Source organism: Typopeltis vanoorti, chromosome 19, assembly GCF_054136105.1.
Source record: "Typopeltis vanoorti isolate ZY-2024b chromosome 19, IOZ_Tvanoo_1.0, whole genome shotgun sequence".
NCBI classification, from domain to species: domain Eukaryota; kingdom Metazoa; phylum Arthropoda; class Arachnida; order Uropygi; family Thelyphonidae; genus Typopeltis; species Typopeltis vanoorti.
Genome location: NC_143567.1, coordinates 82,824,696 through 82,851,304, shown reverse-complemented (window position 1 = coordinate 82,851,304; position 26,609 = coordinate 82,824,696). Strand labels below are relative to the sequence as shown.

Here is a 26,609-nt window from a genome sequence, read left to right as displayed (position 1 = left end):
TCCATTGCTAATTTTTATTATGTCATCTGCTTATGTTGCTATATTTAGTTCAACACATTGTGTCCTTACACAACTGCATCTGATGATACTGTGCTCAGATCTGATCTCCACAATTTCCAAGAAGATGGAAACAGTAGAATTTTCAAGAGGAAACAACAAAGAGAGAGAGAGAATCATATTCATGATGAAAGAGGATTTGAAGGAATTACTTGAGGTAGCAAAAGAGAAGAGTGAGAGAGTTAGGATGATGAGTCTGTTGCCGCGGTATGAGAGTGAAGAGTATAGAAGGAGGGCCAAAATTGCTAATAACTTTATGAGCAGGAGGAGTGGTGTGAAATTTGTGGATGTGTGGAGTGAGTTTGATGGGCGAAAGGATTTACATAAGATGGATGGTTTACATTTGAATGGATTTGGTGTACGGACACTTGAAAAGGTGTTGTTGAATGAAGTGGAAGTGAATGTGCAGAATCAGGGAAACTGGAGTTATGAAGGGGGGGGAGTAGATATGCAGACTTTAGGGAGACAGTTGAGTGTATGAATGTGTGAAATATGCCCAAGCGAGTACGAAGGACAACAAATCAGAATGGGATAGTTAGTATAAGGCATCAAACTATGAATTGGACAAATGGGCTTCTGCAATTCATGTATACTAATGCCAGAAGCATTAGGAACAAGAAGGAAGAATTTTTGGCCTCGGTTGGCACTTACAGGCCACAGGTTATTGGCATTAATGAAACATGGCTGGCAGATGTGATATAGCTAGTGGGATTAAATGTTAGGGGTGTGTTCAGGAGTGACAGGGAGAATAAAATGGGGAGAGAAGTGTTATTGATGATAGCTGATGAGCTACAGCCAAGGAGAATAGAAGTGGAACTGCGGGATAAAGAAAAGAGCACATATGAGGCTATTTGGTGTGAGATTGAGGCTAGCAGAACAAAATATACAGTCATGTGCTGCTACAGACCAGGTGATGGAATAGATGGTGGAGATAGTATGCATAAGCAAATAGAAGAAATGAGTGGAAGGAGGGTAATTATTATGGGAGATTTCAACTATGGTAACATTAATTGGAAGGAGGAGAGGACACATGGGAGGAAGGAATTGGATTTTATGTGGTTATTAAGGGATAATTATCTGCGACAGCATGTAATGGAAAATACTAGGGGTCACAGAGTGCTTGACCTAGTAACTGCATCTGAGAATTTGGCTGTAACGAATATGACCACGTTGCCACCAATTAGTGAGAGTGATCATAGGGTCTAGACTTGGGAGGTGGCTAAAGATGTAGAATTTACAATTAAGACAGGGTACATATGGAATTATCGGGCTGATAAGTATGACAAGCTTAGGAGTTTGATTGGTTCAGTGCCATGGCATGTAAAACTGCAAAGGCGGTTAAGAAGTGTTTGCATGAGGCAATGGCTGACTGCATACTTAGAGTCCGAATAAAAAATCAAGTAGGGGTTAAATGGATGAATAACACCATTAAGCTTGGGCTGCAAAAAAAAAAAGAAACAACTGTGGAGGGAATTTAAGGAGAAAGGTGAGCAGGCCAGAAGGGTAACAAGTGTGGTAAGAAAAGCAAAAGCGGATTATGAAAGAACATTAGCCATGCAGGCTAAAGAGAATCCCAAACAGTTTTTTAAAATATGTTGAAGTAAAAGAAAAAATGTATAATGCAGAATGATTTTAAAGAATGTCGATGGTAGGGAGGTAACCGAATCAGTTGATATAGGTGAACTACTGAGCGAGCACTTTGCAAGAATATATCATCCAGGTGGTGACATTACAGGAATGAATGAACCAATAGCTTATATGGGAATTGTGGTGAATGAAGTAGAGTGAATAGTCTATTACAAAACCTCAATGTCAATACATCTGTGGGATTGGATGGTATACCAGCTCGTGTCGTACGTGAAGAGGATAAAGAATTGTCAGTGCCCTTGACCATTTTGTTTAATTTGAGTCTCGGGTCTGGGTTATTCCAGAGGGGGGGGTGGAAAGAGGAAGAAATAGTTCCACTGCATAAAGGAGGTTCCAAGACTGATGTTTTAAATTACCGACCGATCAGCATATCAGGAATCATTGTCAAGGTCTTGGAGAAAATAGTCAAGAGTAAAATACAGCAATGGATAGATTAAAATGGGATACTGTATGGGGGACAGCATGGTTTTGTGAAGGGTAGATCATGCCTCAGTAATTTGCTCACGTTTTATAACACAATGACGGCTGAACTGGATAAGGGTAATGGATTTAGACTGATTCTACTGGACCTTGCTAAGGCCTTTGACAGGATACCACATGGAATTCTAATAGCATATGGGGATGGATATAGGGTTGGTGAGATGGATAGGAGGGTGGTTGATAGAGAGATATCAGAGAGTGGTTTATTCAGGAGTAGAGTCCAAAAGACAGCCAGTGACTAGTGGTGTGCCGCAAGGTTCTGCTCTTGGACCACTACTTTTCAATTTGTTCATTAACGATATAGGAAAGGATCTGAGAGGAAGTGTTCATTTGTTTGCTGATGATGCAAAGTTGGGTAGAGCAATAGTGAGTGCACAGGATGTCAAAATTTTGTAAGATGATTTGGATAGTTTGGAGGACTGGGTTAAGGAGAATGGATGTCAATTTAATGTGGCAAAGTGTAAGGTTATGTATTTTGGAGTGAAAAGATTAGCAGCAGTATATCACATTGGTGGAACTGTACTCCAGGAGATTGACGAAGCCAGGGATTTGGGAGTGTTGGTGGATAGGGAGTTGAAGTTTAGGGGGCACAATGCAAAAGTGGCTAAATCAGCTCATCAAATCACTTGGTTGCTGAAAAATACTTCAACAAGCAGAGACAAACAGGTTATTGTTCCCCTGTATCAAGCCTTGATAAGACCCCATCTAGACTACTGTGCCCAGATTTGGGTGCCAGGGTTTCTTCCTGATGGGGAGGAAGTGGAGAGGATCCAGAGACGAGTGACCAAGATGATAGCAGGTCTATGGAATGAACCTTATGAGAACAGGTCGAAGATCTGTGGGTTGCAGAAATTGGTTGATAGGTGGAAAAGCGGTGATATGATTGAGACATTCAAATTAATGAAGGGTTTCTATAAGATTAATTCAGAAGATATTTTTGAGAATAGGACTGGTGGTGGGAGGACTAGGGGCCATACATGGAAGCTGGGCAAGAGTGTGGTTAGCAAATGTGTTAGAGCTAGGTTTTTTACTTGGAGAGTGGTGAATGAGTGGAATAAGCTGCCATATGATTAGAGGAATGTAACTGCAAACCTTGGTACTAACCACAGTAAAGGTGATATGATAATAAACAAGGTGGTAAAAGGATTTTACAGAAGTAATGCAATCCTTCTTAATACAATAGAAAGGGAGAGAACAAACAGATCATCCCTGTTTGAAAAATCAAAGTGGAATATAGTAAGTAAGAGTATGAGAACAGATGAGAAGTAAGCGAAATAGGATTATCAGTGAATGAGTTTAAGTTTGGCCAAGTGCTTATTGTATCTGCTCTCCAACAAACAGGCCATAGGTTTGAATCCTGTTGTGGACACAGATATTTGTGACTGTGGTGAGAGATGAATTTCATCATCCAGTGTGAGACCATCATTCTGCTAATTAGAGGCCCAAAGAGCCTTGAAAAAGTTTTGTGTTTGGTTTCTAGAGCAGTGCTTCCCAAACTGTGGGACGTGGCCCCCCTTTGAGGGCAGTTAGTTTTGTTGAGGGAGCTGTAAAATAATGAAAATAAATTTAAAATGTTTTAAGACTAAATAGATATTTTTAATCTTAAAAGAAACGTATTTAATATTTGTTATTTATTATTTCTTTTTTAATTTTTATATTTTAATGGAAAAAAATCACACATTGGTGTTGGTTCACAAATTTTGCTTCCTGCGTATTTCAGCGCTTAATGAATATTAGTAAATATAAGCTTATGCATATAAGTTTCATTTCAAAGATATTGATAAGAAGAACAAAAAAAAACGCTTGCAAAAACAAAATCTTGAGCTCATTTAAAAGGGCCAAGTTTTTCACACTTAAATTCATTTTTCATTGCTAGTGTACAGAGGTGCGGGCGATGCATGTGAAAGAAATACGCTTGGGGTGCAGGGTGACTGCGCTGATAGCACATGTAGCATATAAATACAATAAATATATTACAATTTTTTTTTTCGATGGGGGCTGTGAAATATTTTAATTTTTTCAAAGGGGCCTTTACATCAATAAGTTAGGGAAGCACTGCTCTAGAGTGAGGGTAACTTTAAAGTGAAAATTTAAAAAATAAATAAAATTAATAAAGAAACAGAAAAAAAAATCATTGGCCTACTCACAGTACTAATGTATTATAGGTTTACAATGAAACCTTTTATGGGTTGTAGCCAATATAGACCCAGACATCTTTATATATATATATAAAGATGTCTGGGTCAAGGTCTTCCATGATGAGACTGGATTCCCTGACATATATATATAGAAAGTATTTTACCTTGGGTATAATAAATGTTAAAAATACCAAGCAATTTTAAACCTGGTTTTACTCCATTTCCCAAGTAAGCAAACAGACAAACAAGTCAAGTCTAGCTGATCCTACAGGTAGTGCAATACCAAGGCAACTCGTTTTTATGGTAACTTGTTCTGGTAAAATACTTATAAGCTCTATATTACTAAATCTCGGTATTTCTAGCCTGGCTCCCGCTGATGAGACCTCAATAAAAGTCGAAACCGGTCTGGGTAGTGGCCCCTTGCCTTTAATACAAAACATCATACATCACCTTCTTGGAGATGTGTTTTGGCATTAAGGGTAAATATTAAGATTAGTGATCAGAGCTTATGCCACCTTTATCACGAGTTGCCTTGGTCTTGTACTACCTGTAGGATCAGCTAGACTTGCATCACTTGCAGGCACAAACTTGACTTGTTTGTCTGTTTGCTTACTTGGGAAATGGAGTAAAACCAGGTTTAAAATTGCTTGGTATTTTTAACATTAACATATATATATATATATAAAGATGTCTGGGTAGTCTAGGTCTTCCATGATGAGACTGTATTCCCTGACAGTTTCACATAATAATCATAATAAAAATCTGAATCCAGCACTTAGCCAAAATTGTATTACACAATATTTTATTTTCCCTATTTATGTATTTCAATTTTAACTTTATTAAATTTTACATCTCTGATTATAGATGACTACTTCATTGCCTAAAATATCAACTGTATCCTTCAAATATGAAAAAACTTATTCACTTGATGCAATTTCAGTTAACTCTTTATGATTCTACCTTTCTGTTGATATTATAACTAAAGGTGAAATAAACAAGACAGCTAAATGTTTTTTTCATGACTACAGTCAACTCTCACTATAGTAAACACTGTTATAGTAAACTTCTTACTGTAAACAAACAATGAAAATTCCCAGCCAAAGTCCTACAGCATCAATGCTATGTGACAGAAAATTCACTATAGCAAGCTTTCAATTATATCAAACTACTCCTTTGGTATTAGACATCTGCTATGGTGACCAACTGGAGGTATTGGATAAAAATTTTCATCTATGTAAAATATCTTTTCTGTGAAAACAGGATTTATATATACAAAATATTGTATATAAGATTGCATTATCTATATACAATGAGACATAATGCTTTTAATGAGACTGTAGTGTTATATATTTTCATCCTGAAATGAACTTAATAAAATTCTGTTAAATAAAAACACAGTATTGCAGCAAAAAAAAAAAAAAAAGATTCTAAAAGACTGTAGGGAAAAAAGTAAAGTGCACTACATATGATACAGAGCACACTTTACCTTCCTTGTTTTCACTAAAACACAATCGGAGAGGAAGAAGTCATTCATGCTAGTTTTGTGGTATTAATTCACAACCTGTAAGTAAGAAGATCAATCTCTGACTTTTCAGTTGTGGGAAAAGAGATATTACGAAAGAAAGAAAAAAAGCTGACTTTAAGTTTCAGTCACACTTAGGATTAGATGAGTAACTAATCACAATACAAGAAAATAACAGGATCATATACTGAAATAATATAATTAATAAAATAAATTTCTTACTCACAAGTCAAATATTAAATAATGGTATCCCTCCTCCTGTATGCTATCATGCAACCGAACTGAAAGTAGAAAATATGTTACATGTGCATTTACTTAGCCAAAATTCACTTAGTTACAAAAATATAAATTATACGAATACTTAAAAAGGAAAAAAAAAAAAAAAAGAAAGAAAGAACTCCAAATGAATATCTTTAAGTCCTTTCTTTTAGTGTTACACAGTGATCAGCATTCATTTTTGAATTTATGGATTCTACAACCGTGTTAAAATAACTCTTTTTATTATCCCGACATTTCGATTCTTAATATCAAGATCATCATCTGGAGCATACATAAATATACAAGACAAGCTGCATTACATTTCAAACCATAAGCTAGAGAAACAATGATTTGATCACATGCTACTCACTGGCATGACCTCTAGTGAAAAAAAAAAAAAAAAAAAAAAAAAAAAAAAAAAAAAAAAAACATCAAGCTAATTTAATTTTTGATTATATGAATAAACATTCTTGCTTACAGATGGTTTTCCTTCCAGTAACAGTGATGTCCTATTTCTATTATTACAATTGTTATTTTTGATTTAAAAAAAAAAAAAAAAAAAATTATAATTATTATTATTATTATTATTCAGGCCTCCAAGGAGTCAAAGACTCATCGAGGGAGGTCCTTCCTAAGACATAAAGTCTGTCAAGACTCATCGAGGGGAGGTCCCCCCCCCCTGAGAAACACAAAGTCTATCATACCACTCTTTAAACTCACTGACTGTTCTCGCTCCCACACTCCATCAGGCAATGCATTCCACGGCTCAACCACCCTCGACACAAAGAAACCACTCCTTACCCTCTTGCTCACAGTTTCCTTTCGTAACTTCCAGGGATGGCCTCTTGTCATCACTCCTTCCCGCTGTTCAACCAAGCGAAAGAACTCCCCAGTATCAACCCTGTAACCACCTCTCAACAGATTAAAAGTCTCAATCATATCACCTCTCCTTCTTCTATCCACCAAACTCTGCAGTCCACATTCTCTCAGCCGATCCTCATAACTATCCTTGTACAGTCCTGAAACCATCTCTGTCATCCGTCTTTGTATCCTTTCCACAGTTAATTTATCCCCTTCAAATCCTGGGAACCAAATCTGAGAACAATAGTCCAAGTGTTGTCTGATCAGAGACTTATACAACGGAATGATAACCCTCTTATCTCTGCAGGTCAGTGTCCTTCTCATAATAGCAGCAATCCTCTGTGTTACCTTCACCACCTTTGCAATATGTCCCCTAAACTTCAGGTTTCTATCAATCATCAACCCCAGATCTCTTGTCTTCCCTACTTCCTCCAGTATAACTCCTCCCATAGAGTATGCAGCATCCCATCGATGTTTCCCAAACCTCAAGACATTACATTTTGCTGCATTAAACTGACACCCCCATTCATTTGTCCATCTATCTAGCTTATTTAAATCCTCTTGCAGGGCTACCACATCTGCACTAATACTAATAATCCTTCCCAGCTTCGCATCATCCGCAAACAACTGAATATCTCCCTGCAATCCACTGGCTATGTCATTGATATAAAGGTTAAACAATATAGGTCCTAGTACTGAGCCCTGTGGGACCCCACTTGTAACCCTCTGCCTCCTGGAAACTGCTCCACCATATACAACACTCTAATACCTATCACACAGCCAATCCTAAATCCAGTTGACCAATCTGACATCCAGACCCATGTGCTGCAACTTAAATATCAGCTTATCATGTGGCACCCTGTCAAATGCCTTCGCCAAGTCTAAGAAAATTGCAGTATATGCCTTTCCCTCATCTAATGTTCTTGTAACTTTATTATAAAAGGCTAGCATATTGCTAAAACAAGAGCGTCCTTTCACAAATCCATGTTGATTCTCACAGATAACATTACCCTCATCTGTCCAATGCTGTATACGGTCCCTCACTACTTTCTCCAAGATCTCAACAACTACTGATGACACACAGACTGGCCTATAATTAGACACTTCCAGTCTGTTACCACCCTTATGCAATGGCACTATCTTCCTTTCCTTCCATTCCCTGGGCACCTTTGCGAAAGCCAGTCTTTCATTGAAAAGCCACGTTAGAGACACTGTCAATTCCCTAGCACATTCTCTCAAAACTCGTGGTGAAATACCATCCAGTCCCACAGCTTTACTGACATCCAGAGTACTCAGTATCTGAAACACACTCTCCTCCTGTACCTCCAGACTTCGAACCAGTCCTATCCCTCTAGCATTAAAACTGACTTCTCTAGGATGAAAAACTCCAATAAAGTGTTCATTGAACAATTCCACTATGTCCTCTGCATCAGTCACTCAATTCCCATTTTTATCCCACAATATCATTCTTCCACAGTCATTTCTCCTCCTACTGGCCACATAGCTAAAAAATTAAATAGGATTTTCTTTGGATCTTAGGGCCAATCTCCTCTCATATTCCAGTTTCGCTTTCCTTACCACACTAGTCACTCTTCTGGCCTGTGTCTTATATTCCTCATGCATCTCTTCACCTGTCTCCTTATATCTCTTCCATAGCCTCTTTTTTGCATGCAATTCCTGTTTAATATTGTTTGTCATCCACTTTACTCCAAATTGCATCCTCTTGTTCACTCGTGGTATACAACTTACCATTGCTGATAACAAATATTCTTTCACAATTTCCCACGCACTAGTGATATCCCGGCCTTCCAATTCCTCCCTCCATGAAACTTCCCAAAGTTGACGTCTAAGACTATTATAATCACCTGCCTTATAATTCCACATAAGTTCCCGTCTCTTTGATACTCCTGCATGTCTATTCATTTTCCAAGTCAACACCATATGGTCACTCTCTCCAACTGGTGGGAGAGACGTCAACTCAGTTATTATCAACTCTTCTGATGCTATAACCAAATCCAAAACTTTTGAACCTCTTGTTCCCTCTGTTACATGTTGCCTAAGACATTTGTCCCTCAAGAATTCTAGAAATTCCATTCCCCTATTGCTACATGCATCTTCCTCTCTCCAATTTATACTACTGAAGTTAAAATCTCCCATAACAATCATTCTTCTTGCACTTGCCAAACTTAGCTGACTAAACATCTCCTGGTCCCCATCCTCTGTGCTCCTGGGTCTGTAGCAACATCCCACTGAATATCCTGTCTTGCCTACCTCTACCTCACACCGTACCCTCTCAAAATCATTTGTCTCACTTCCTTCCAAATTCTCGACTCTTAGAGGACATAGGTCATCACTTATCATAAGCAGTACCCCACCACCACGCTTTCCCCTCCTATCCTGACGAAAAATGTAAACCTAGCGACTTCTATTCCTGTTGTTATATCCCCTTCTGTCAACCACGTCTCAGTGATCGCAATAATTTTTGGCCAGGCCGATGCTATCCGTGCCACCAATTCCTCTCCCTTATTCCAGATACTCCTGGCATTAGTATAAAGCATATAAATGCCATTGTTTCTATACCCAGCATTATCCCTTCTATACTCCACTGGACTCAGTGTTACCTGACATTGTCTCCCTTCTCCCAAGTATCCATTCCCACAAGAGGCCACCCCTGCTATCATCCTCCCTGGAACACACTGACTCGTTCAGAACAGCAATCTCTCCAGATGCCTACGTCTTTCCTCAATCAAATGTAAACGGTCTCTCGCATACAATTCCTCTCTTTCCTCAAACGCACTCCAAGCATCCACATATACCAGTCCTCTCTTGTCACATATTCTCGCTATTATGCCATTCAATATCACTGCTCTTCAGCTCAGCTCATCATTATCATACCTAGGCAACACGCACACTATTTTTCCTCTCTCTGTCTTCTTCCGTACAGTCTCAAGCAAAAATCTCATATATCTCTTGCTGCCCGACTTACATTACCACTCAAGTCATTCATTCCTACCATCACAATCATCTCATCCACCCTTTCACCTCTCTTAATTGCCATAGCCACCCTTTCTATTGTTCCTCCTGGCAAACACTCCTCACGCATCCTATCTTGAACACCACGGATCATTGAGTCGCCATACATTATACCTCTTACCATTCCCTCGCTCCTATTGTTTCTATTCTCTCCTCTTCTTTCATTCCCATACCTCTCTCTTCTACTGTTTCCATTCTCTCCTCTTCTAGCATTCCCATACATCTCTCTTATTCCCTCTCTCCTACTGTTTCCATTCTCTCCTCTTCTAGCACTTCCATATCTCTCTCTCATTCCGTCTCTCCTACTGTTTCCATCCTCTCGTCTGCTAGCATTCCCATACCTCTCTCTCTCATTCCCTCTCTTCTACTGTTTCCATTCTCTCCTCTTCTAGCACCCCCATACCTCTCACTCATACTCCCTAAATTCTCTCTCTCTCCTATTCTGATTTGCCTTGCATTTATTTCTTCTATTCTCCTAATCTTATCTTTCATACTTCTGCTCTCACAACATGAATAAACTTTCTTATAGATTTTTTTTTTTTCTCTTAACAGTGATGTCCTATTTTTCGGTATTAAAGTTGTTATTTTAGATTTATGATGTTAATGTCTAAATGTATTCCAAGGGTGAGAAGGTTAAATAAGGTGGGTGTGAGATGGATGAATAAAGAGATTAAGCATGTCATACAAAGAAAAAGGCATTGTGGAGGCAGCATAAGAGAAGTAGAAATAACCAATTCCATGAGATCTACAAAGACCAAGCAAGGAGGATGACTTGGTTGGTGAGGGTAGCTAAAGAGAGATATGAACAGCAGTTGGCTAATGAAGCCAAAAAGAATCCGAAGGAATTCTTTCGATATGTAGCCAGCAAAAGAAAGAATAATTATGGAAGGATGATATTGATTGGAGAAAATGGTATAAAAACAGCTGATGCCGAAAGTGTGGTGGAGATACTTAATGAACAGTTCATAAAGATCTTTCAATCTTGTGAATGTGACTTCATGGAGGGATTGAGAGCAGTTGATGATGGGGAGGAGAGACTGACTGTAGGTGAGCAAGAGGTGTATGGGGAGTTGAGTAAACTAGATGTTAATAAGGTTGTGGGACTTGATAATATATCACCACGTATTCCGAAAGAATGTGCCAGGGATTTGACACCTGCCTTGACATATTTTTTTAATATGAGTCTTGCACTCGGTCAAGTTCCTAAGGAGTGGAAGAAGGGCAAGATTGTGCCACTTCATAAAGGAGATGATCAAACTCAAGCATCAAACTACAGGCCTATCTGTGTGTCAGGTGTTGTGGTTAAGTTGTTGGAGAAGCTTGTGAGAACTAGGATCCAGAGTTGGGTTGATAAAAATGGTATTATCTTTGATGGACAGCATGGATTTGCTAAAGGGAGGTCATGTTTTAGTAATCTGCTTACTTATTACAATAAAGTGACTGCTTCCTTTGACAGAGGAAAAAGATACACAGTAATATACTTGGATTTCGCAAAGGCTTTTGATAGAGTACCTCATGATAGGTTGACAGTCAAACTAGAGCAGATGGGGTTGGATATTAGATTGGTGAATTGGATTGGAGACTGGCTATCTGATAGATATCAACAAGTTGTGTATGGGGGAGCGATATCCAGGAAAAGGAAAGTCACTAGTGGAGTGCCTCAGGGGTCTGTTTTAGGTCCATTACTGTTTAACTTGTATATTAATGATATAGGTGAAGATTTGGATGGAGATATTCGGTTGTTTGCAGATGATGCAAAGTTGGGACAAACCATGAAGTGTAGTGAAGATGTTGTGGGCTTACAGGAAGATTTGAATAGATTGAGTGATTGGGCATGGAAATGGGGATGTGAATTCAATATTGCAAAATGTAAGGTTTTAAAATTTGGAAAACAAAGATGGGATGCAGAATTTATGCTTGGTGAGAATATATTGTTGGAAGTAGAGGAAATAAGAGATCTGGGGTGATAATGGATAAGGATCTAAAATTTAGGGAACACATAGCCAAAATTATGAATACAACACAAAGGCTTCTGGGAATGATGCGGAGGAAACTGACGTGTAGAAGTAGGGAGATTCTTGTTCCGTTGTATAAGGCTTTGATTAGGCCACACATGGACTATTGCGCCCAGATTTGGTCACCAGGTTTTCAGAAGGATGAAGAGATGTTGGAAATGGTCCAAAGGAGACTGACTAAGGTAGTTTCTGACCTCTGGAATGTCGAGTATGAGGAAAGATTGAGAAGATGTAATTTGCAGAATCTGGTGGACAGGAGGAAGAGGGGAGATATGATAGAGACCTACAAGTTGGTAAGGGGTTGTTATAGAATCAATGCTGGAGAAGTTTTACAGAGAATAGTGGGAGATCAGTGGAGAACCAGAGGTCATCCCTGGAAATTGTATAAAGAGGGTGTGAGTAGGGGAGTGAGAGGCAGGTTTTTTTCGTGCAGATTGTGAATGATTGGAATGCCTTGCCTGAGAATGTGGTGTCTGCAAGGAGTTTGAGTATGTTTAAGACATGGTATGATGAGCTGTATGTGTGATAAAAGAACCTCCCAGATGAGTCTTTGACTCCATGAGGTCTTGGAGTGGTAATAATAATAAATAATAATATGTATGGGATTTTTAAACCATCATTATTGTTTAGATTGGGGTGGTTGATAATGATCTCACAAGCTTCCTTAAATTTGCATTCATATCATGTTTTGGTGTGATGTAGACAACTAGTATTTTTCCAGTCAATTCTATGTAGGGTGTTCAGAGCATAATCAGAAAGGCCAGCTTCAACATAATTATTATATTTGATGTGTCATTTATGTTCTTTTTGTCTGATCGGAATTGTGCGTCCTGTTTCTCCTATGTATGGCATGTTGCAGGTGCAATAAATACGGTATACTCCTGGGTGGGTAAGCAGAAGGAGTGGGTCTTTGGATGAGATGAGTATGCTTTTCAATTTTGCAGGAGGTTTAAAGGTGGCTTTGAGGTTGTATTTTTGTAGCACTCTGTTTATTTTGTCTGATGTCCCTTTAATGTAGGGAATGGTTATAGTTTTACTGTAGTCTGGTTTGTCTTTGTTTTTTATCGAGGTGTTGCAGAGAATTTTGTTAATAGTGTTTTGGCTGTATTCATTCTTTTGAAAAGTATTACTGATCACTTTAAATTCATTTTTCAGTGCCTGTTCACTGGAGCAAATCTTCAGAGCTCTGTTTTTTAGGGTATTGATGACACCTAATTTTTGTGTTGGGCGGTGGTAGGAGTTTATGTGTATATATTGGGCAGTATGTATCGGTTTCCGGTAAACAGTGAAGGAAAGATTGTCCGAGGGAAGACATGTGACAAGTATATCTAGAAACGGCAGTGTGTTATGTTTTTCAATCTCAATTGTGAACTGTATACGTTTGTGTTGTTTGTTTAGGTGGCTAAGGAAAGTGTCTAGTGTCTGGCAGCCATGAGACCAAATCGCAAAAACATTTAGACAAATATGAAATCAGAAAATTGACATTTATTTGTGCCCAGAGTCCCAAGAAATGGTCTATTAAGGAAGAACAGAAATTTGAGTTATCAGAAAAGGCAGTTGAAAAAAAAAAAGCAAAAGTGGTCCTTGTTGGAGATCTAAACAACAGATCGGATAAGGACTATAAAAAGGTTTTGAAAAAATTTGAGAAAAGAACAAAAGACCTGTTGGATTTCTGTTCATAATATGGACAAATCAATACCATGTTCCAACATAAAGATATGCACAAATTGACATCCATCCATTTGTTCACTGGACATCAACAAATGCCATATGGTCACTCAGATGCTTGGTGATGTCCCACACTAGTTCTTGCCATGTGGACCTTTTTTGTATGCTTTTCTGGAGGCTTCAACTCTCTGAAGATCACTCACTCCAGACACACCATTCATCTCACTCATCCAGGAACTTTACCTTCTATTACTATTTTATTGTTATTATTACATTACATTACACATCCAGGGAGTCCAAAGATTCATCGAGGGAGGGCACTTACTCTACAGCTCTATGTCAACACCAACTACTAATAAACGCAACTACATTAATGCCATCTATTGCCCATCACCACCACCACTAGCATTTCCACAGACAATCACAAACATCCATGCCCACGGCGGGATTCAAACCCACAGCTTTTTGGCTGGAGAGCGGATACACTAAACACTCGGCCAACCAGGCTTTTTAGAAGTCTTCCTTCCATCATTTCAACGTGTCCAAAGTATTTCAACTTTCTTCTGTCAATATTACTATTAAGAGAGACCTCCAGGGAGTCAGGGACTCATTGAGGGAGGCCCATACTACATGCACCAGCTATCATTATTATTCATGGCACCTCCAAGAAGTCCGAAGACTCATCGTGGAAGGACACCTACAACTCTCCGTATCCACCATTACACCGAACCTCTACTACCAATCATTAACATCAGCGCCATCTACTGCCCAACACCACCACAGCTAGTATTTTTTTGTCTGTAAATTGTGTGTGTTCTGAAGGGCCGATTTGTCTGCATGCGGGATGAAAAACCCGAGTTTCTGGGAGAAAAAACCCTGCTACCTCCATATGAGATTGGCTAACTCACCTTCGATTGAAAACATCCATGTAAAGATTCCTCCCGTCATGATGAGAAGGCCTTAGGCCTTTTCCAATCGAAGGGTACAATGTACCGTCGTTCTTCCAATTGCGCTACGGAGGAGCTTACTTCATACTTTTTCTTGAACCCATTCACACTGCTTGCACACACGAAATCCAATGGCAATCCATTCTAATCATGTACCACTCAATGAGAGAAAAATGTAGCTCTCACCCCCTTCTTAGCGGCTTCATTCTCAGCAAGGATGACTTCTTGTCCTTTCCATACCTTTCATAAAATGAAAAATTCCATCAATTGAAATCCTGTATGACTCTTTCAGAAGTTTGTAAGTTTCAATCATTAAAATCACAATGGAAACCACAGGTCTGGCCTTGTAAATTTGCCTCTTTACAAGGCCAGACCAGACCAGACTTGTGCACAATAGTCCAAACAAGGTCTTATCAAGGCCTTGTAAAGAGGCAAAATGACATCCTTATCTTTACATGTTAAAGTTCGTTTCAGCAGTTATATTTGCAATTATCTTTTGAGTTGTAATTGCAATCTTTGCTACATCACCCCTGAACTTCAACTTGCTCTCTACTAACACTCCAAGATCCCTTGCCTCATCAGTTTCTTCTAGCATATTCCCTACCAATATAATAATACAACATTGGATATCTAACCTTGAACTGACATCCATTTTCCCATGCCCACACTTCCAGCCTATTCAAATCATTCTGCAAGTATTGCATATCAGCAGCATTCCTGATCACCCTACCTATCTTTGCATCATCAAATCCTTCCCAATATCATTGATGTACAGATTGAATAACAATGGACCAAAGACTGATCCTTGTGGTACACCACTAGTTACCTTAAATCTTGCAGAATCACATCCCCAGTACCACTTTTTGATATCTGTAGTCAGCCATCCTCTTATCCGTGCTAATATTTTATAATCCAAACCCACATTCTCAAATTTATGCAACAGTTTTCCATGCTGTATTCTGTCAAAAGCCTTAGCAAAATCAAAAAGCATCATGGTGTATCCATTTCCCTTGTCTAGTTCAACAGTAACATTATTATAGAATGTGAGCAAGATGCTAAAATATGGCCTTCCCTTAGTAAACCCATGCTGTTCATTTTAAAGTAGACATTCATTGTCAACTCAATTCTGAATGTGAGCCCTGACCAATTTTTCCAAAATTTTAACCACTACTCCTGAGATACTGATTGGTCAATAGTTGGATACATCGGTCTTTGCACCACCCTCGTGCAATGGGATTACTATACATTCTTTCCATTCCTGCAGAATCTTTCCTGTTTTGAGACTTGAAATTATATAGCCTGGTCAAAGGAATAGTCAATTCAGCTGAACACTCTTTTAGCACCTGTGCTGATATTCCATTAGTCCCTATTCTTCTTCTTTTCTCTTCCACCATCTATGTGGATGATGATGATGAGGCTGAATGAACTTTTTCCACTTCTGTCTGTCTCTGGGGAGTCAGAACAATTCTGTTCAGTTTGGTGTTGCTTGTTGTGATTTGGTTTTCAGGTCTTCTTTTATTTTGTCTATCCATCTAATTCTGGGCCACCCTTTGAATCTTTTACCTCCCATCGTTGTATAAGGGCTTTAGTTAATCTTTCTGTTAGACTGGTAATCTTTCTGTTCCCATTCTGGTCACATGGCTAAACCATTGCAGCCTTCTTTCTTGGATTTTGTCTATTATTGTTATTTCATGTTTTAGTCGTTTCCTTATGTCTTTGTTTCTTAGTCTATCCAGCAGAGATACTCTAAGTAACCTTCTTAGCCAACCCATTTCAGTAGTTAACTTTTTCTCTTTACTTTTTTAAGATTCCAGCATTCACTTCCACAGAGAAATATTGGGAGGAACATTGTCTCATAGATTCTTACTTTTGTTACTTGTCTGATGTCTCTTGACTTCCATATTTTATTTAGTCATCACCCAAAAATTTGAGATGCTTGGCTAATTTAGTCCCTATTGCTGAATTGTTATTCAGGTTGTGGACCAGCTCTAATACCTCCTCTTTATACACCTGAGTTTTTTCCTTCAGTGAAGAGGTAGCAGCGAACTCAGTGTTACATACACCAGGCTGATAGCTTTTAGCAAAATGGGCACTCGATAGTTGGACAACCTCTTCTGCATCTGCATTCAGAAGTATTATTCTCTCATATTCATTCTTTTTTTTACTTACAGCATATCAATAGAATTCCTGTGGGTTGTCTTTAGTTGCAGAGCCAGTTTCTTTTCATACTCAGACTTAGCTTTTCATACAATGATTGTGACTATTCTAGCCTGAATGCTTATAGTTTTCATAACAGACATCATCCATAGGCACACGGTATTCCTTCCACTTCATCCATTTCTTATGAATCCTTAAAGTTTTACTGATCCTTTCTAGCATCCACCATATGTCCACCTTTCAATATATGATATCATCAACAGTGTTCTTAATACCATATCTCAAAAGCAGCTATCCTTTTTCTTATCAGATTTCTTTAGGTTCCAAGTTTCACATCCTTAAGTCACTGTTGGAAAAATAGCTACATCAAAAATCCTCAATTTGTTTCTGTGGAGATAGATCCATCCTTCCAGAATTTAGACAAGTCTTTGAGTGTTGCTTTACCATTCCTAAACTTCTTCTGAACAGCAATTTTTTGATATATTTTCAATTATACTTTTCTCAACCCTGCTTTGTCTTTGTTTGTTCTTTCTTCACTTAAAGCTTTGTGAATTTGTCATGAATGGTTGACTGCCTCAACTATCGACTGCAGCCATTTATTTATTTCTACTAGATCTTATGTTCTCACGCTCTACAGTGTAACAAATTTATTTGTTTTACGATTGTGCCAGTTAGACTATATACTGAGTGCGAGATTATAAGATTTTAAACTAAAGACAAGGCAGATATTCTTAGCATTCCCCACTTATGTTAATTTTTACCTTCACTTCTTCATGGCTTGATTGTTGATCACCAGCATTCACTTCTTTATCTTATGCAGGTTTGAAATTTTCAGGATGAGCATTGACAGAATCAGTCCAATGTGTTGTTCACAAATTTAATTAAATCAAAAAGGAATATTTACACAGTCTGATCCACATTAGCATACACTTTATCAATTTCAATTCTTCCTGATTTAGGATTAGTTCTATGTTTCTTCCCTTAAAGTTAAATCGCAATTTGGAATATCCTGCTAGTCATATATACCCAAATGAAAATAATACGTACCTTGAGTAAGCTTAAATCAATATTAATTTACATTATCTAGTACAGTACTCTTCTTACTCTTGCAATAATTACCTAACTATTTCAGTTGTGTCTTAACACAACTGAGGTTAAGACACACCGAGGGTGAGTTTTTTTGATATTACTTACACAATCTTATTCTATTTATACACAGATACACTTGATGTACTTTCTTGCTTGGAAATATCACATACATAAGTACTTACAATTCTCATTCAGCACTGTTATTTACACAAATCTTTTGTGCACACGAAAGTGCCCCTTTTGTTCTCTTTGTTTCTGCCAGCTCATTCTTAATTCCCCTGTAAAATTTCTTCTTTGTCCGAGTCAGCAATTATTCTATGCTCTTTGGGATCCTTAACATGGTGGCAACGTCGAACATGTTGTTTATTTTTTAACGGTATATATTAGAACACAGAAACTAAGTAAATAATTAATTTATTAACTTATTGCTGATATTTCGCTGGTGATATAACCAGCATCTTCAGAGCACAAAAACACAGTTTGTCACAATACGCGAGACTATAACAACATGGTGTAATTAAACAAAGTTGTAGCAGCAACACAAAGACTTGAGTCCTGATTTTTGGCGCCCTCTATCTGAAAAAAAAAAAAAAAAAAAAAGGTACTAGTTTTTTCTTAATATGACTGTCTCCCAGATCCCAGTTTATTTTTTAACGGTATATATTAGAACACAGAAACTAAGTAAATAATTAATTTATTAGCTTATTGCTGATATTTCGCTGGTGATATAACCAGCATCTTCAGAGCACAAAAACACAGTTTGTCACAATACGCGAGACTATAACAACATGGTGTAATTAAACAAAGTTGTAGCAGCAACACAAAGACTTGAGTCCTGATTTTTGGCGCCCTCTATCTGAAAAAAAAAAAAAAAAAAAAAGGTACTAGTTTTTTCTTAATATGACTGTCTCCCAGATCTTCGGCAAGTTAATACATCCATATTTGTTGAGATTTGGAGTGTATTTCAAGGCTTCTGTCGCCTCTAAGAACCCTTCTTAACAATATGACATATTAAAAACACTAACCCATAGAGCGAGAGCAATCTGTTCCAATGACAATGCTCTTGCTGCTGAACTGGCTCACTTACGCCACACCTTCTTGGCCAACGGCTATAATCCACATAAAATAAACAAAATACTAAACGCTCCTAAGAAACCCCTCCCACCATCCACCACAGAGAACTACAACAAAACAGTCACTATCCCTTACATTAAAGGCACATCCGAAAAGATCTCAAGAATTCTCAATAAACATAAACTATGCACTACATTCAGACCATGTAGCAAACTAGCTACCCTCATCCGCTCACCAAAGGACAGCATTCCCCCTTTATCACATCCAGGAGTCTACCAAGTACCCTGCTCATGTAATCAAGCCTACTATGGTCAAACAGGAAGAACTGTGAACATCTGCATCAACGAACACAAAAGATACGTCTGGAATTATCATTATGGCAAGTCGGGCCTAGCAGACCATGCTCTGGATACCCCTGCACACAGGATCAACTGGAAAAACACAAAGTACTACACAGAAACCCTTATAAATCAGAGAGATTGTTCTTAGAGGCGAAAGAAGCCCTGCCCTGAAACACACTCCAAATCTCAACAAATATGGCTGTATTAACTTGCCGAAGATCTGGGAGGCAGTCATATTAAGAAAAAACTAGTACCTTTTTTTTTTTTTTTTTTCAGATAGAGGGTGTGAAAATCAGGACTCTAGTCTTTGTGTTGCTGCTACAACTTTGTTTAATTACACCATGTTGTTATAGTCTCGTGTATTGTGACAAACTGTGTTTTTGTGCTCTGAAGATGCTGGTTATATCACCAGCGAAATATCAGCAATAAGTTAATAAATTAATTATTTACTTAGTTTCTGTGTTCTAATATATACCGTTAAAAAAATAAACAACATGGTGGCAACGTGTGTAGCGCTTTCCTAGTGAGACATCCCGATGATTGACACCATACTTCCCATGGCAGTGAACCCAGCAAAGTGAGGCTTGAGAATCATAAGACTTGCGACGCTTCTCTTTCAGTTACCGACAACGGACCTCACGTGGCAATGGACCCAGGTAATAGAAGACTGAGAAACCTAAGACAAAGTCCTTCTCACCATTTCACCTTATAAAGGCCCGGACTTCCATTGTATGCATACATGTGTCTCAAAACTTCCATATATAGTCATGTGTTGACTGACAATCTGACCATGATGACATCATATTTCGTGCGTCTTTTGAAATTGCCATATATGGACATGAGTTGATAGTATTACATAATGATGTCATACACCACATTATTTTAACAAAGGCTCATGGTTAAATTATTACAAATACAAGATTATTACAGACAAAAATTGACATTTAAGTGCAATCTCACTTAGAAAAACATGTAAAAACGAACATGATAAGTTACACAGTAATATATCATGAGAAATTTTAAAGAGGCATGTGAAGTTCCTTGCAAGGACAGAAAAATCTGGATTTCATGTAGGACTCAAGAAGTTAAAGAGAAGCAGTGCTGAAAAAGAAGAAAGTACACTGAAAGAGCTTAGTAAGAAGTTAGCATGTGGCCTGAGAGAATACAGAAAAAAAAAATAAGAAAGCTAAAAAGTAGCAAAACAAAAACATGGAAAAACTTTGGTAAGAATATCTTCGATATTCTTACCAGAGCTAAGAAATGGATGAAGAAAACTGTAAAATGAATTGGGATGATAAATATGACAAAAACTGAAGATAATGATATTCTGGACTGAAGGAACTACTTGTGCAACTACGTAACACTGAAATGAGGCAAGTGATACAACAGTGGTAGAAAATATTCATGAGGAATGCAATCAGGAGTAGCATTATCTGTACTTCATGCAGAAAAAACCCATCAGAAACCTGAAATGTCAAAACGCATGGAAAATATGGAGGTATAAAAGTTTCTCAGTAACTTTACTGCATAATTCAAAAAGACATCAAAAGATTGAATTTGATGACTGGAGAAGAGCTCTCATAGCAACCAAATATATATATTAAAAAAGGAAATAAAACAATATACGAATTTCCCTACTAAGTGTTCTAAGTAAGATTAATACAGGCATAGATACAGAAAAGTGGCTAAAAAAATGTAGAAGGGGAAACTTGATGAACAGGCTGATTTCAGACCAAATAGGAGTGTATCAGGATCAGATTTTGACTTTTAAGAAAAATAGTCATGCAATATGATAAGGTTCAGTATTTAGCTTTGGAAATCTGGAAAAGGCGCGAATAAGATGGTGCCACGAAAATGCTGTTCTAAATGCTAAGAGTCGTATGGAGTAAATGGGACATTAATACAGGACAAAGTATATGTTTTTCCCTCAACCCAATGGTTGATAGGATAGCAATGCTACTGCACTAGAGAATTACGAGGTGAGTCCAGAAAGTAAAGTCTGGTCAAGAATTTAAAAAAAAAAAAAAAAAAAAAAACTGATATCCTGGTACCAGCTTCATACCAGCATCAAAAATGTTTGTGAGTTCGAACACTGAGTCACACTGTCATTGTTCTTCCTTCAAATCGCTGAGATGGGAGCCACTCAGGGCTATCACCAGATTAGATCGCACCCCGAGGCACAATTAAATATCACCCCTGATGGATTATAAGACAAAAATATAAGAAAATCTCCAATTGCTATTTTGTTTTTATTACAAGAGAAACATTAATGCAAAACAATTACATAATAATATTAATTAAATGTTTGTTCTACGGGGATATTGGACAATAAAATTGTTTATAAGCTATTCTAAATTTAAATTATAAGCTATGTCTGCCTCTATCAATATAGTTGCTAGATCAACCAATCTTTCTTGGGTCATTGCTGTTCACAAATAATTTATAATCAGTTTAAGCTTGGAAAAACTTCTTTCCGCACTCGCTATGCTAGCAGGAATTGCTAGTGTAGTGTAATATGGCTGAACGCCCTTATTAAGCCATGCGTTAGGCAGGCTGCCTCTATGCTACACCCTGTCGACGGTACTGGAGCCGCTGCTTTATATACAGAAACAAGTAGTAGTCACTAGGCATGATGTCAGAGCTGTAGGATGGGCAGTTGAAAAGTTCCTACCCAAACTCCTGAATTTGATGATCAGTTCAAGTGCAGTGTGATCTTGAGGGACCCATCTGGCACACAATTTCTTATACCCCAGCTTTTCTGTCACAATTTCATGAATGACTGAGCATTAAACTTCCAGAAATTCCAAAAAAATTTTGTAATTTGAGACAATGATCTCATGAATTTTTGTATTCACTCTTTCCACCAAATTGTCTGTCACCACACTTGGCCGGCTACTATTTCTTTATCATAAACATTGTTGCACCCTTCTTTAAGCAAAGAACATCATTACCTAATTTTACTGTGACTTTTTTCATTGCGTTGGGCCCATAAACCTTACACAGTCATCAGTGAATTTCTGCAGTGCTATGTTTTCTGTCAACAAAAATCATATCACACCATGAACCTTGCAACTGGCAGGACTTTTTTTTTTTTTTATCACAGCACAGCACTCATTATAAATTATTCATAGAAGACAATAAATGATAATGCAATGAAATAAAATGGTCAACAGCTAGCTAATAGGTCACCTATGCTACCAGGCATATGCAATATCATAGGAAGGAAAAGACAAAAATGATAAGGAGGTGGTTCACCATTGTTTTCCCTTGTTCAATAGTATCCAATGCCTGTAGATATGCGTGTTCATAGGGCCAATTTTTGCCTGTTTGAGGGACGAAAAACCAAAGTATCTGAAAATGAAAAGCTTCGTAAAAATTCCTCACATTATAGATAGGATTTGAATCTAGGCCTTTCCAACCAAAGTGCTCCACCAAAACCGACTGAGCTACAAAAGCTCCATACATGGCAATGCACAGTTAACATTTAAGTTGTAAGTCAGCAGTTCGAAGTGAAAGACAGGGTTGAATGCAATCTTCTCTCATATATTCATCATCTATATGGATCACATCAAGGAAAGTGACATTAAGCCTGGTATGAAAACTGCAGATATTCAATTCAGTTCTGCACATTATGCAGATGATCGCATGCTCCTAAATAAATTCATTACAGGTTTGCGGTATTCCTTAACTAAATTAAATAACTCCTGTAACAAATTCAACATGAAAATCATCAATAATAAGACAACAAAAACTATGAAAATAGGGGCAAGGGAAATATCAGCTGTATCCTTAATGAAGAACCTATGGAACATCTAAAATATTTCAGCTATTTGGATGTTATTTTTTACTGAAAATGGTGAATTAAATATGGAAACAGACAACAGAATAAGCAAAACTGGTATAGCAGTAAGCCAATTCAATAAATTTGTATGAAAAAAGAGGTAATAAGTCAAAATACTAAACTAACTGTATATAAGACATTCAAACAAAATTTAACTTATGGATTGGAAAGTTGGGTTAGAAATAATATTGGTTTGATCAACGATTCGAGATCACATATGAGAATTCTGAGAAAAATTACAGGAGTGAACAGATGGCATCAATGGCTGAATCACGTTAAAAATGAAGATATCAGGAAAGAACTCAACATTATTACCATTCGAGAAAGGTAAGTATAAGCATAGCTAATTTAAGGTAGTATCATCACTTTAACAAAAACCTTGGCAGAGACAAGATTAGCAAAACAGGTATTTGATGCCTGGATGAAAGGAAAAACATCCAGAGGAAGATCAAGATTTAGGAAGATTCATTAGGAAGATCTGACAACATTGGACTCCTGACAAATAACAGACTAATCTGGAAGTTAGTAATAATTTAAGTTTATCATGTAATACTGTCATAGTATCCTATACACCCGTTAAGAGTTTGGTTTTAATGGCACAAGTATGGCCAAAGTCATACTGCATGAACACGTCTCAGCAGTACAAAAAAGTGGTAAACACAATAAAATACATAAAAAAATAGCATAAACAGGTATAAAAATCAGTATATAAAGACAAATGTAAGAAGGTGTATAAAACATTGTATATAAACAAAAAGGTGCGTAAAAAAAAAATCATAAAAACTTGCATAGTAAATACACTAACTTGAACTAATAAAACTAATATATACAATATGTACATAATTTATACAAGGTGATAAATATTGATGTTCTGTAAAATTTTAAAAACAGAAATAACACTTGATGAAGCTGATAAAATCTGCTTGAATGCTCAGACGGGTCATGAATATGATTAAAATAGTGAATGCACAGAGACAGTCGATTAAAATATGAATAATGATTAGTCCAGTACCATACAACTCATATATAGACATGTCGCCACCTCTCAACAGAAAGGAATGTGTATAAGATGACCTATGTTGAGCCAAGCAAGAACAACTTACTCTTTATGTAGACCAGACCGCCACAATCTGATTTCAAGCTTGATTTGATGGTCTCTCTATACCATGATAACTGCCACTGGGTAAAATTTCTGTCTGATGAGCTGTTGGTAATCAGTGTAGGGGATAGGTAGATGGTGAAGGCTTGAGAAACAAGCTGACTTAGCTGCAGTATTTGCATCTTGTTTTCCTTAATCCAAAAGTGGCTTGGAATCCAACATAAGCATGTCCAAATGTAGCTTCCAAGCTGAGAAAGGACTTGGGTGAAAAAGGCAGTGTCCGAAATGTTTCTGCAGCTCTAAATGTTTTATTGCCTAGAGCTGCAGTAGAGAGCTTCATGAGTCAGTATATATAATGCACCATTGGTAGTGTTGCAGTATTATGTAGTTTAAATTTTTAGTTTTAAGGCAAGCTCTATTGCATACAGCTCAGCAGTGAAGTTGTTATATTCCAGTGGGAATTGAGCAGATATTATGCCATCTTGGGTGACAGAGATTACAGATCTCACTAGATCCTCTGATTTTGAACTATCTCTGTAGATGGCCACAGGATGAGAGTCTTCCATTCTACATGCTTGAAAGAGCTGCTGGTAGAAAACAGGAGCTCTTTCAACAGGTGGAATCTGTTCTGAATACTCAGACAATGATTATTCCTTGTGCTGAAGTTTAATGGAACAAACACATATCTAGAGATAATAATTACCAACTAAATTTATATAGTTAATAAATTACTATGCCTATTTTCCCATCTATCTGTGTTTGCTTTCCTACTAGTATGCTAGTGTGCACGTGCTTAGCTGTATGCCTTGGTGAGCAAGGCGTAGGTAATTTATTAGCATAGTCTTCTTCTTCTTCTTCAACCTTCTGGTTCAGTCCACTGCTGGATGAAGGTCTCCCCCATGATTTTCCAGATCACTCGGTTTTCTGCCTCTCCCATCCATCTCACTCCTGCAATTTGTTCCAGTTCATCTCTCCACCTTCTTCTCGGTCTTCTTCTTTGTCTTGCTCCATCCATTGGTCTCCACTCTGTTGTTTTTCTAGTCCATCTCCTATCACTGCATCTGGCCAGCCCATCTCCACTTAGCCTGTTTAATGTATTTTACAATATCCATGACACTTGTTTGAGATCTTATCCAAATGTTTGTCTTCCTATCTCTTAATGTTATTTTTAGCATACTTCTTTCCATGCGATGTTATGTTGTTCTCAGCTTTTTGTTTAGGGCTTCTGTTAAAGTCCATGTTTCTCCTCCATATGTTAGGACAGGAAGTATACACTGGTCAAAAGCTTTCCTTTTTACTCATAGGAATGTCACTTCTGAATATGTCTCTCATTTTCCCATAAGCCATCCATCCAAGGTGAATTCTTCGTTCAATCTCTTTTCTTTGGCACTCCTCAAAGGATAACAATTAGCCCAAATATTCAGGATTGATGCAGGGGAAATGTTTCAGCTGTGTGATAGTGATGGAAGAACAAGAGGTCATCTCTGGAAATTAAAGAAGAGTGTGGTTAACAAAGGTGTCAGAACAAGGTTTTTTGCCTGGAGGGTGGTGAATGAGTGGAATTCATTGCCTGACTTTGTTGTGAGCTCTTCATCTGTAAATGAATTCAAGAAGAGATATGACAGATATTGTTTTGCTAGTTTGGGTCTCCCGCGATGAGTCTACTGACTCCATGGAGATACCCGTAATAATAATAATAATAATATACATATGAAGCAACTTGTTCTATTTCATGGTTTTCAACTTTGATAGCTCTATGGTTTATGTATTTATTCATCATTATTTTTGTTTTTTCTCTATTTATTTTTAATCCAATTACTCTGGAGGCTTCATTTAGCTGATTTAGCCTTTCTTCCAGATCTTCACGATTATCTGCTATCAGTACAATATCATCTGCAAATTTCAGATGATGCAGCCTTTCTCCATTTATGTTTATTCCTTTTGTTTCCCAATCAAGGCTTCTAAAGACTTCCTCTAGTGCAGCTGTAAATAATTTGGGAAATATGGTGTCGCCTTTCCGGATGCCTTTTTGTATTGGGAACTTTTCACTGTTTTTATATAATTTAATTACAGAAGTTGCATTATTGTAAATATGTTTTAGTGTTTCAATATATGGTTTCTCAGTTCCCTGGGTTTCAAGTGCTTTTAGTGTTGCAGATGTTTTAACTGAATCAAATGCTTTTTCATAGTCTATATAGGCCAGACATAAGGGTTTATTGTATTCAATTGATTTTTCAATGAGCTGTCTTAATGTGTGAATATGGTCCAAAGTATTGTAATTCTTCCTAAATCCAGCTTGTTCACAGGATTGCATTCCCTCTAGTTTAGATTTTATTCTATTATTTATATTTTTTGTGAAAACTTTATATATGGTGGGGAGTA

The 26,609-nt window shown here is 37.5% G+C and overlaps 1 protein-coding gene across 1 annotated transcript in view; it reads right to left on the bottom strand.

The window, feature by feature from the left end:
• The window catches only part of LOC150096303 (calcium/calmodulin-dependent protein kinase type II alpha chain-like), a 736,535-nt gene that overhangs the window by 609,777 nt on the left and 100,149 nt on the right, over window positions 1-26,609 (bottom strand). Inside the window, exon 4 of the mRNA XM_090409027.1 lies at window positions 6,071-6,125. Within this exon, the coding sequence (XP_090265153.1) occupies window positions 6,071-6,125 (55 nt within the window). The remainder of the gene's footprint in view (window positions 1-6,070; window positions 6,126-26,609) is intronic.